General features: G+C 38.9%; 1 protein-coding gene across 3 annotated transcripts in view; it reads left to right on the forward strand.

The window, feature by feature from the left end:
* Positions 1–12554, forward strand: part of PIK3R1 (phosphoinositide-3-kinase regulatory subunit 1) — an 83284-nt gene extending 70730 nt beyond the window's left edge. Inside the window, exons 1-10 of one of the 3 annotated variants that reach the window (XM_005557064.4) lie at positions 2414–2776; positions 6302–6404; positions 7108–7206; positions 7310–7490; positions 7716–7841; positions 8539–8681; positions 8917–9093; positions 9189–9257; positions 9937–10107; positions 11217–12554. In XM_005557064.4, coding sequence (XP_005557121.1) covers positions 2761–2776; positions 6302–6404; positions 7108–7206; positions 7310–7490; positions 7716–7841; positions 8539–8681; positions 8917–9093; positions 9189–9257; positions 9937–10107; positions 11217–11406 — 1275 coding nt within the window. In that variant the 5' untranslated portion in view covers positions 2414–2760 and the 3' untranslated portion in view covers positions 11407–12554. Of the gene's footprint in view, positions 1–2413; positions 2777–4706; positions 4870–6301; positions 6405–7107; positions 7207–7309; positions 7491–7715; positions 7842–8538; positions 8682–8916; positions 9094–9188; positions 9258–9936; positions 10108–11216 lie in introns of those variants that run through there. The other 2 variants (XM_005557063.4, XM_065546351.1) reach the window with 2 other exon arrangements.
* Positions 12555–12834: the final 280 nt, after the last annotated feature.

Raw genomic sequence — 12834 nt, forward strand, 5'->3', positions numbered from 1 at the left:
GGTCTTTGTTCATAAATGATGTCCCACAAAAAGAAGCATTCTAGGTTGAAAGCTGCTTGTGCAACATTTGCCACTTGATGGTGATTTGCACGTATGAAATATAGTATTCAGTTTGTAACTTTTGAACAGTTTAAGGATCAAGAGACATTTTCCTGACTATATCTGCTGAGATGTGAAATAATGGCCTCTGAAATGAGTTTTCTGAAACTTGGGGGAGAGGGAAAATGATCCATATTGTTTTAAAGTATCCAGAAGGTAAAGTTAGTTTTCCAGTGTGTCTAGGCCTTTGAGGTCCCAGAGAAATGCTGACATTAAAATACAAGTTTTCCTCAAAGACTATCAGCTTTCGTGAAAAGTGTACTTTTTACTGATTATTTGTTAGTGAGTCATATAGATCAAGTGACAGTAATACAACTAGGTGCATTAGTTTGTGTCAAATTTGGACATACAAAATATACAGAAAGTTGATGGTTTTCTCCCAAAGTAGGAGTTACCGATTCATTTCTACCAGCAGAGGGCTCCCTTTTTTAAGCTAATAAAGAACATGTGTCTTGCAGATCACTTTTTAAACACTAAAATTCAACGGGAAAAAGATTCAGCTCACACTTTCGTAATATAATAGGACTTCTCTGGTAGATGATTGTACATATTGTGCGAACTTGTTTAAGGCAAAGTTTTTCCAACCTATTTCAAGACTTACTTTCTATGCGTTGAGAGAGTACTGCTTTCCAGTGGCTCATTTTCTTCTGAAACAGAAAATATACTGTTGGACTTAACAGAGCATTTTAATCTTAGAAGGTTTTGACATGAAACATCATGTGAATCCAGACAGGTATGCTTAGGAGACTGATGTTTCCAATGTTTCTAGCTTTAGAAAGGCTATTTTTAAAAGTAGGGCAAGATTATGCAGCTCAGGATGCAAGGGTATTCTCTGAACTAACCATATGTCCCTGTGATCAGATGGCAGATTCACTTATAGACTGTTATTTCCATTGGGAAAGTTTTTCAATATTTTATCAGTTGCACGAAAGGAAAGTTTGTAAAATCACTTTCATCGTGAGTTTAACAGCACTTGCCAGATATTTCAAGTAACCTTGAAGCTGGTTCCTACTATTGGCCTGTGTGGACTTTATGTGACCACTGGATCACTTTCCCTTGCAGAGTATGAGGGTATTATTGAAAGAACCTATGTCTTCAAAGGGAATGAAATGTTTTGAAGCAAGCTAAAAATAGAAAACAGAAAGAGAGTTTTGTTGGGGGTGTGAAATTTTTTGCATGTGGCTTAAAAGATTAACTTCAGTTTTGTCCATTATTTTACTTTCTCTAGCAAAGAAAGAGAAGTGAGGAGCAGGAACAGTGGGTAGAAAAGGGCATTTGAAACCATCAGAAGATGGGGTTCTAGTCTTAGGGCTATAATCTTCTGCAAACCACTTCACCTCCCTGGGTCAGATTTTGTTTTCCCCCCCCTATGGCATGAAGGAATTGATTGATCTCTAAATTACTTTCTGGTGTAAAGTTTGGTGATTTCCCTGGATAACCTTAAAGCTATCTATGCTGATGCAACTGAAAATTTTCTTAGATCAAATTTTAATTATTTAAATAGTAGTCAATAATCCCAAGTCTTGTCTATTGCCCACTTTCTCAAATAAAGGGCAAACATCCACTAGAAAGGTATGTCCTTCTCTGCCCTTCTATCCTTTACCCCATTAGCTGGCACATAAACCTAATGCAGAGACACCTTTTAATTAGCAGGTCATATGGCCATTTAAATGCGAGTTGCAATCGACCTCATAAAAATAGCCGCAGTGTTGTTTTTTTTTTTTTTTTTTCTGAATCGTCACATGATCATGGAGTATAGTATGCATGTGGTGTGGGGTTTAATATTCGTCCGAGGATGCCCTCCTACTACTTACTATTGAACACTTTTGTAATCTGCTCCCTGCCCGAGCTGCTCACAAGGGCTTTCCTGTTACACCTGCGGGGCTGTCTGTGCTGGTGTATGGGAGGAGGTGCAAGAGGTAGACACGAGCGAGGCACTGTGTTCTGGGTTGTTCCAAGAGGTTCAGGCCTTTACAAGTGAGGCTTTGATTCTATTTTTTGCTGAACTAGCTCAGCCACTTCCTGTGTTTGGCGGTGCATAGTGCCTCGCTTCACTGTCGGCTACTTGAGCCTCGCGAGCCAGCCAGCGCGCTCAGCAGCCAGTGAGACTATTTTAGGTCCTCTCACAATGGCCTTCTCATTTCCTAGGCGAAAATGATCAAGTTGGTCTTGCATTGGCCACTTGTCAGCCGATGACAACTTTGACTTGGGCTCCCCTCCCCCTCCCGAAATCCCTAGCTCAGCAAATATTTGAACCTGCCCAAGTTAATCATGAAGCTGCGATCTTTATCTAAGGGAGACGTGCGAGCGCCTGGGCTCCTTTCCTTCCCAGTACAGTAGCGAAATCCAGTTGGCTTCTCAATGAGGAGCCGGCGGTGAGCGGCGGTGGCCCGGACGCCCGGACGCACTGCCGGGCGGGGCGTGGGGCGGAGGGACGAGCCGAGCCGAGCCGAGCGGAGCTGTTCCACTGTGCGTGCCCGGAGGGTCCTGGCGGCGCCCCCGCTCCTGCGCGCACTCTCGGCGCCGGGCACGAGCACTGCCCGCCGGGAACAGGCTGGGGGGAGGTGCGGGGGCTTGGCCCACTTGGTGGAAGAACAGCTTTGGGGATTTTTTTTTTTTTTTCATTGTCGGATACAGGCATTTCAAAGGGAAACCGTTGAAATGCATAACCTGCAAAGTAAGTTGCCTTGAATTTGTGCACTTCTCTGTTCCTTCCCTGTGGTTTATCTGAGCGGTGCCTCTCTGTAGTTTGTCTTGGAGTACGTGTGTGTGCGTGCGCCCCTGTAAGCGCTGCCTGGGGAGGACAGATGGGAGATTAGGGGAGACACTCCCCCTGTCCTCGAGGGGGACAGTGGCTGGGAAAGATAGGGTTTAGGTTGGAAGTTCAGGAAGAAGGTACTAATTACAACGTGTTTGGCTGGAAGTTGGTGCCAGGCCAGGGCTTGGAGAGACCATGTAAAATCACCTGTCTCCCTGCCTTCTCCCTGGGTTAGTTTGCCACAGCAGATCCAACAGCCAGACTGGTTTGCACCGACGGTTCCCAAATGCACGGACTGGCACTCTGGGCTGTTACACCGGCCACAGCTGCTCGGAGAACTTGTCTCCTTGCTTTGGGGGAGGGTCGACATTTTAATTAAACTAAAAAAGAATGTTTCTCTGAATCTTATCTGAGGGCACAACGCCACTTTTACCATTTTTATTTGAATTTGAGTTCAGGTTTATCTAAACTTAGGCAAATAGAAAAGTGGGAGAGGGTGGGAAGGAACAAGGTTCCTTTCCCAATAATGGGAAAATGAATTAAACTAGACGGGGGACGTCAGAGAACAGAATGCCTTGCCTTTGGTCTGCTTTTTCATATATTTTATGATCCCAAATTTTACAGAAAGTCTCAAGGGTTTCTGTGTTCTTTAAATGGTCACACAAATATGTGACATACGTGTGTACATAGATCACAGAGCCCACTATAGTTTTTTAAATGAGCCACATTTACGTGGGGGAAGAGCACCCCCCCCCCCCCCCCGCCATCGTAATATTGTGAATGTAAAGAGATTGGTTCACAATGAGAATGTACAGTGGGCTCCTATAAGGGTGACAGGATTATATGCAGAATGACTTTGAAGAACTAAAATTGATTTATTTATATTAAGTAGTGCTAAGAAAGAATAATTGTCCTGGAGTGAAGCATTTGAGATAGAGGGGAAAAAGAAAAAAAAAAAAAGTGATTACATCATCTTCCCGTTCAAGCAGTATTAGTAGTGAAGATGGGTTCATCAGTGAAACATTTTGCAAAGATAAATATACCTCTACTCTGCATTCTGATCTATAGCCTCTTTCTTTTTGGAAGAAGCATTTTCTTTGCCCAGTTTTTTTAGGCAGTCACATTAAAATTCTCAATAATGTTGACAATTACGTTTAATATTTCTGCTAATAGGCATCTGCATTCCTATTCAGAATTTTCATTGTTCGTCTATAAAGTCTAGTTTTAACTTTGGAATGTTTGGTAGAGGAGGACATTTTATCTATACATTTTCTTTTAACTGTCCTTTCTAGTATGGTACAGTTGTGACAGTGTTTAAATTCTGGGTTTTCAGTGAATTACGGAGGACTGAAAAAATACCAGGAGTAGTCCGTTCTGCTTTTCTTATACATGAGAGATATCTAAGGACTATAAAATATAGCTTCAGTATACCCTTTTAATGCCTTTGTAAGATTTTTAAACCAAGGAATGACTGGGCTATCTATAAACCCAGATGCACTAAGTGGGGAGAAAAGCTCGGAGCTGCAGCATATAAGCTTTTGTCAAGCTGCCAACAGCAGAGCGTACCATGCTGCAAGGAGTAATAAACAAGGAATTAGAAAACTCGCTGCTGGAGGAGAACAGTCAAATTAAACACCTTTTTGAAAGGATGAGCGTGTATATACTGCAATTCTATTAAATGTAGCTTCTCAGTGAGGTTGGCATTATATTAAGGCTGGTATAGAAGAGAACTGATGAAGCAGGAGTGGTCTGGTGACATTTTTCTGACTTGATTGGCTGGGGCGTGTGATGTAATAGGTTTCAGTGCAGCCCCTTATAGGTTTTAAAATGAATTCCAAGACACCATTACAAAGAAAGCCGGACTCTTTTCTTATAACTGAGCTCAGCCAAGGAAACTCTTGCACAAATGTACAATACTGTTTGGAATATGGAAGACCTGGATTTAGAATATGCCAAGACAGATATAAATTGTGGCACAGACTTGATGTTTTATATAGAAATGGACCCACCAGGTAATACTGCGGTATTAGAATTAGTTAATTTCATGGCTTTTTAATTTGTTGAAAGCTACTGTAAAAAAGATCCTTTTTAGATTTCTGTTTTTATTAATTTGTTTCATTGATAAAAATTAGTTTGCTCATGGCTTAAAAATTAAACAGATTGTTTGACTGTCTGGAAGCAAGCAGCTCAGGCTGTGTGTGGTAAATGCTTATTCTTACTTGAATGGATATGAATTGAACTCCAGTTTTTCACTGGTGTCTTTTGTTAATCGAGATCCTTCCCTGGGTGAGTTATGTTGTGGGATATTGTCCCTGTAATTAAAATGATGCGTCCTTTGTGCTGCTTTACCCTGTTGCCAGTGGATGAGAACAGTGTGGCACTTTGCAGTGATAACAGTACTTTAGAAAGCATGTAAAATGTTGCAGTGATTACAACTCAGTTCTAGATGTTGAGACTTTGCTTGTCCTCTCTTGTATTAAGGTATTATAATGAAAAAGGAAGTTGACGTTCCATTATTGTTAGTCTGTAAAATATTCTTGGTAGATAACTGAAATCATTTTTTGCATAAGTTAAAATAGTAACAGTGCTTTAAAAACTTATGACAGAATTTACCTAAAAATCCTAGATTTATTTTGTTTCCTAAGTTGTTTTGTTCCAGTGTTAGCTCCCCTGCCCCCATTTAAGATATTCAGGAATATTGCAGTCTTTTATTTGTCACCAATTGGTATATATGAATACTGATTTGACATTGAGGAAGGGGGATATGGTTTTTAATCATACCTGGCATATAGAGCACAATTTATCCAACAGAATATTAACATAAATACTAAAGAGATTTAGGGCACAGATGAGAGTTTCTTAAAGTGGCTTTTTGCAGAACAGTGCCTGAAATACTAAGATTAGAGAAGCCCAATTCCTCCTCTTAAAACATACTGCTGTGGAAAACGTACTGCTGTAGATGAGCCTTTTTATTACTGCAACAGCGTTTGTGGAGGACAGAGACCAAATTTGTCTTTCATAATTAAATAAGAGGAGGAAATTAAAGCCAACTCATGTTATTTCTGCTACTCATATGTTCATAGTTTCTTACTTTAGATGGATTTGACCAGGCATGAAACTTTAATATAACTAGAATCTAGAAGTGTAGAATGTCATGACTCTGGATTTACTTTGAAATTTATTCACATGGCCAGCCCAATTTATTTGTCAGTTTCTAAGGCTCTCTCTCTTTTCTCCTTTTCAGTTTCATTTCTTTTTGAGCCATGCTCTGAAATTTTTTTTTTTTAAGAAAATTATCTTCCATATTGCATGGAATTGTGAACTAATGCTGTATATTTCAGTTACTCTAATTTTTTGATTTTTTAAAAGTCAAAGTACTTATCTAAAGAAATTTAGTGCTAATGTAGTTGGGATTGCGAACAACTTTTTCTTTTTCATCTGCAGCACTGCCTCCTAAACCACCAAAACCCACTACTGTAGCCAACAACGGTATGAATAACAATATGTCCTTACAAGATGCTGAATGGTACTGGGGAGATATCTCGAGGTAAGGCTACAGAAACTTCGTTTTCACTAGATACAGAGAGTTTTAGATTAAGAGAAAGAAAAGCACCAGCTTGCTAAGTTCCATTTTTAGGATATCATCCAACATAAGCATGAAGCATAGTTGGTTCTCTTCCAAAGACGACCAGAAAAAGTCACTGAGCGCTGGAGAACTGTGGGTGCTGGATGCCACAGGAAATTAAATACCTGGGAAGTTTCATTATTGACAAGAGTGTGAAGGCACTCTATCTGTTAAGCACAACTCTAAGAATTCTTGTCTTAAACACAGTAAGAAAACAATGCCATTTTATGTTAGCTTTGGGAAGGGGGAGTAAGGTTGGAGAAACCTTTTTGAGATCATGAGTTTCTGTGCTCATTTGTCAGAGAGATTGTAATGTTTACTTGAAACAATAAAAACTTAGTACCACAGATACACCAGTAGTGAAAGTGATATGCACCTGTTTGTGATGAGACTGCAATTGCTGACATTTCTATTTAAACAAATTATTAGTAAGCTTTTATTAGTAAGCTCTGAAAATGCAATTCATTTAAATCTATGTGGGCAGGAGGAATATGGGCACTCACTGTACTTTTCACTTGATTTTGCTGTGAACCTAAAACTGCTCTAAAAAATAGTCTATTTGAAAAAATATAAATCTGTGGTCACTGAACCTTAAGATGAGCATGGTTTTGTGTTTTCATTTCAGGGAAGAAGTGAATGAAAAACTTCGAGATACAGCAGATGGGACCTTTTTGGTACGAGATGCGTCTACTAAAATGCATGGTGATTATACTCTTACACTAAGGTAAGCTGAGGAATATAGCTGAAATTAGGGTTTTGGGCTGATATTAAAACATATTTCTTTATTTGAAAATGTTAATACCTTTATTTTTATATTGTTTTTACAGGAAAGGGGGAAATAACAAATTAATCAAAATATTTCATCGAGATGGGAAATATGGCTTCTCTGACCCATTAACCTTCAATTCTGTGGTTGAATTAATAAACCACTACCGGAATGAATCTCTAGCTCAGTATAATCCCAAGCTGGATGTGAAATTACTTTATCCAGTATCCAAATACCAACAGGTAATAAAAACTGAATGAATTATCCAGTTACGATGTTTAGACAAGATACTTCTAATACTTAGAAAACATTTGAAACAGATGAATTACATGTAATCAAGTCTAAAAAACTTTACATTTGTAATTACATAATTGCAATTTTAAAGATGTTTCCATGTCAGCTATTTTGTTAAACAGTTGTTATTTGATTAAATACCTCATCCATTGAATTTATATTAATCTTTCTAGGATCAAGTTGTCAAAGAAGATAATATTGAAGCTGTAGGGAAAAAATTACATGAATATAACACTCAGTTTCAAGAAAAAAGTAGAGAATATGATAGATTATATGAAGAATATACCCGTACATCCCAGGTGAGTTTTCTATGAAAATCAGATTAAAAGTTTAGAACTCTTAGTTTTTGAAGACTAACATGGAAAAAAGAATTTAAAGGGTTTTTATGAATGAAGTGGGGGTGAGATCATTTATTTGTGAATCATTGTTGATTATTCTAGCATATCTCTAAACCTTTAAACCAAAAATTTTAAGTATCAGAATAATAAATTAAGTTCACGTGATACCTGAAGCAGTCACTGAGTTTCAAGTTGATTTAATTCCTGATAGAAGGATCCTGTTTAGATTGGAAGTTAGTAATAACTGGAAGTTTCACAGACGTGTCTAATCCCTGAAACGGAGATTTAGGCATTAATATATATCCTGCAACCAAAAGGAAGGGCTACATTTACTGCTGTGTTTTTCTAGACCCTTACTCTTCACTGGTCACTCATGTATCTGGGAATGCCAGAGGGAAGAGAAAACAACAGAGATGCTATAGAAACTACAATAGCTTTTAGGAAGATAAAAACTATGGGAAATTGCCAAGCAATCATTTTTCATAGATTGAGAAAATTCTCCAGAGGAAATATTTGTTTCTGGGATACTATTTTAATGGATTTTATGAATTCGAGTCCCACTCTGCTAATAGTACAGATCAAATGTCCTGGTAGTGTCTTGCAGTAAGAAATTGTTCTATGAAAGGTATGACATTATCTTTTTAAAATTATGTTGCAGGAAATCCAAATGAAAAGGACAGCTATTGAAGCATTTAATGAAACCATAAAAATATTTGAAGAACAGTGCCAGACCCAGGAGCGCTACAGCAAAGAATACATAGAAAAGTTTAAACGTGAGGGCAATGAGAAAGAAATACAAAGGTTGGTGAACAAAGGTTGTTTCCCTTGTTCTTGTGCTAGAGATAACCAAAATCCTCTAAAACCGTTTAAAAGTGATCTCGCTTTCTGTGCTTTGAATGATTTAAAAATGACAGGAAGAGAAGCCACGCTTTACCTGAGGAAAACTGCTGGGAAACCATAGTGAAACTTTTCATAAACTTTGGGGACTGTTCATGATGTACCCAGATAATGACAAATGCATTTCTTTTGCCTGCAGGATTATGCATAATTATGATAAGTTGAAGTCTCGAATCAGTGAAATTATTGACAGTAGAAGAAGATTGGAAGAAGACTTGAAGAAGCAGGCAGCTGAGTATCGAGAAATTGACAAACGTATGAACAGCATTAAACCAGACCTTATCCAGCTGAGAAAGACGAGAGACCAATACTTGATGTAAGTATCTGAAATGGAATCCTATACATGAATAACTGGTGATTGCTACAATTCAGGATGAGTTAATGCGTTCTTTTTTCAAAACTGTTTTTCAGGTGGTTGACTCAAAAAGGTGTTCGGCAAAAGAAGTTGAACGAGTGGTTGGGCAATGAAAACACTGAAGAGTAAGTAGTTACTAAAGATGGTGACAGCAGAAGATTTTTCTCATTTTAGGAAAATGCATGCTTGCTTTGTTTTTAGAACAAGTGAGGAATTTTACTGAGTTTGGAACATCTTGTAGGAGAAAATGTATAAACTCAGTGCCATTATCCAGAATTTTAAAAAAAGAAAGCTTAGCTAAGGAGGACTAGGATTTATTTTTACTCATAATGCTGTGAAACAACTCTGTGTCCATAATGATGTCCCCGAACATCTGAAAAATCCCAAAATATTTTTGGAACAGCCAGAGAGAAAATAATTATGCTTAATATATTTTAAAGCTTAAGTATATACTTTGTTTGAATTATTCAAAAACTGGCAATCTTCCTAGTCAATTTCCTGATCTAAACTGGATAAACAAGATTGTTTTAATACCTTCCAGTCTGCCCAGGTACCTCAGTGTGGTTGCCTGAAAACAGAAATAGTACAATTGATTGCTAACTTTTTGTCCTGGGAGGTTGCACTGGAGGCTGAATACCAGGAGAGGAAAACTCAGGTCAGGCAGAGGCAGGCATGTGATGGCCAGTCTGACTGGCTTGGTAGGGGCCAAGAGGGAAGTGAGGGGGGTATGCCTAGGGAAGACAGCAAGGCAGGCTGATGGCTCCGGCACTCTTCATTTAGAAACTTTCTGTCCTGCCTGCCTAGCCAATATTCGCTGGTGGAAGATGATGAAGATTTACCCCATCATGATGAGAAGACGTGGAATGTTGGAAGCAGCAACCGAAACAAAGCTGAAAACCTGTTGCGAGGGAAGCGAGATGGCACTTTTCTTGTCCGGGAGAGCAGTAAACAGGGCTGCTACGCCTGCTCTGTAGTGTATGTATCTCCAGCAAACTATTCTTTACAACATCTCATGAAGAGATGTTTCATTCATTCATTCACTGAGTTTTGAAATAGTCTTGAATAAGCTTATAGTGCAGTAATGTAGAAGAGAAACCAAAGCAGACGTAATACCATTTTAAAGTCTAGCCAGAAGCATATGTTAATACAATCTAATAGAAACATACATATATGTTAATACAGTCTAATAGATACCTACTGTTTAGCTGGAAGACTAGGGTTTGGATTCCCATTCAGTGCTAGTTAATCACGAGACGTCGCTAAACCTTTTTTTCTCGTCTTTAAAATGGAAGCAGCAATGCCTGCCCTTTTTGCCTCTCAAGGCTACTATAGTTAGAATCTGAGGTAATTTATGTGAGAACATCACCCATAGGAAAAACACTCATCAGGAACAGGTCAAAAAAGAGAAAGGATTCTGATCATTATCCTTGAGACAGGTATACCCACATGGGATCACTGACATCACCATTTCAGAGAAATTCATGTCCTCTAGTAGGGAATGGTTCTAAAAGTATGTTATACTCCATGATCACCTTTCATTTAATGAGGGAAATATTCCTACAGCAAAGAAGGGTCCTTTTGTCCTTACCTTGTCTAAGGGCACATGCAGAGATAGAGAGTTGTGCAGACACCTCAAGGACAGCCAGAAAGAAGGAATCCTATGAATAATCGTCCTGGGAGTAATAGTAACACCGCTAGTCATGGAGCACTGCTGATAGTTGTCCTCATCATGGTTGGAAGCTACCATTTGTTGCATGCTTACCGCATGTCAGGCATTTTATCGAGCATATTGCATGCATGATCTCCTTTCATTCCTCAAAGTAACTGTATTACATACATTTTACTATTGTCTTCCCTTTAAACCATTTTAAAGATGAAAATAAAGTAGGTCAGTGAAGCTGGGTTACCTACCCAAGGCACTCAGGCAAGTGTCTACCATGTGACAGGGCCAAGAGTCTACTGTAACCTAGGACCCTTTCCCCAAGTTGAGACTGCACAATGATGCTTTTTATTAAACATGCTCTGTAGAGTTGTGAATTGGCTTGGGCAAGCTCAAAAGACAGTTTTTCTTCTCTCCTCTCTAGGGTGGACGGCGAAGTAAAGCATTGTGTCATAAACAAAACAGCGACTGGCTATGGCTTTGCCGAGCCCTATAACTTGTACAGCTCTCTGAAAGAACTGGTGCTACATTACCAACACACCTCCCTCGTGCAGCACAACGACTCCCTCAATGTCACACTAGCCTACCCAGTATATGCACAGCAGAGGCGATGAAGCGCTTACTCTCTGATCCTTCTCCTGAAGTTCAGCCACCCTGAGGCCTCTGGAAAGCAAAGGGCTCCTCTCCAGTCTGATCTGTGAATTGAGCTGCAGAAACGAAGCCATCTGTCTTCGGATGGGACTAGAGCTTTCTTTCACAAAAAAAGAAGTAGGGGAAGATATGCAGCCTAGGGCTGTATGATGACCACACGTTTCTAAGCTGGAGTGCTTATCCTTTCTTTCTTTTTCTTTTTTTCTTTGGTTTAATTTAAAGCCACAACCACATACAACACAAAGAGAAAAAGAAATGCAAAAATCTCTGCGTGCAGGGACAAAGAGGCCTTTAACCATGGTGCTTGTTAATGCTTTCTGAAGCTTTACCAGCTGAAAGTTGGGACTGTGGAGAGCGGAGGAGAGAGAGGCAGAAGAACCCTGGCCTGAGAAGGTTCGGTCCAGCCTGGTTTAGCCTGGATGTTGCTGTGCACGGTGGACCCAGACACATCGCACTGTGGATTATTTCATTTTCTAACAAATGAACGATATGTAGCAGAAAGGCACTTCCACTCACAAGGGACGCTTTGGGAGAATGTCAGTTCATATATGTTCAGAAGAAATTCTGTCATAGAAAGTGCCAGAAAGTGTTTAAACTTGTCAAAAAACAAAAACCCAGCAACAGAAAAATGGAGTTTGGAAAACAGGACTTAAAATGACATTCAGTATATAAAATATGTACATAATATTGGATGACTAACTATCAAATAGATGGATTTGTATCAATACCAAATAGCTTCTGTTTTGTTTTGCTGAAGGCTAAATTCACAGCGCTATGCAATTCTTAATTTTCATTAAGTTGTTATTTCAGTTTTAAATGTACCTTCAGAATAAGCTTCCCCACCCCAGTTTTTGTTGCTTGAAAATATTGTTGTCCCGGATTTTTGTTAATATTCATTTTTGTTATCCTTTTTTAAAAGAAATGTACAGGATGCCAGTAAAAAAAATGGCTTCAGAATTAAAACTATGAAATATTTTACAGTTTTTCTTGTACAGAGTACTTGGCTGTTAGCCCAAGGATAAAAAGTTCATAACAGATTTTTTTTGGACTGTTTTGTTGGGCAGTGCCTGATAAGCTTCAAAGCTGCTTTATTCAATAAAAAAAAGAAAAAGATATATGAATATGACAAAGTATTGCTGAGTCCAACAATGTTGTTTTAAGACTCTTAAAATACGGTACCTGGCAATGTTTATTTCATAAAGAATTGTGAACTTCTTGAATCTAGGGAGGGGGGAATGTAGTGAAGGGATGTATCAGGTCGGGTGGTGGGAGGGGGAGGCAAGGTTATATGCACTTTGTCTTTCTCATGATTTACAGAGAAGTGAATAACTGCAAAGTGAAGTTGCTTCTACTTCAGTCTTTTCTCACTTTGATTTGCTAGTTATCAATTA

This window comes from Macaca fascicularis, chromosome 6 (genome assembly GCF_037993035.2).
Source record: "Macaca fascicularis isolate 582-1 chromosome 6, T2T-MFA8v1.1".
In the NCBI taxonomy this organism is placed as follows: domain Eukaryota; kingdom Metazoa; phylum Chordata; class Mammalia; order Primates; family Cercopithecidae; genus Macaca; species Macaca fascicularis.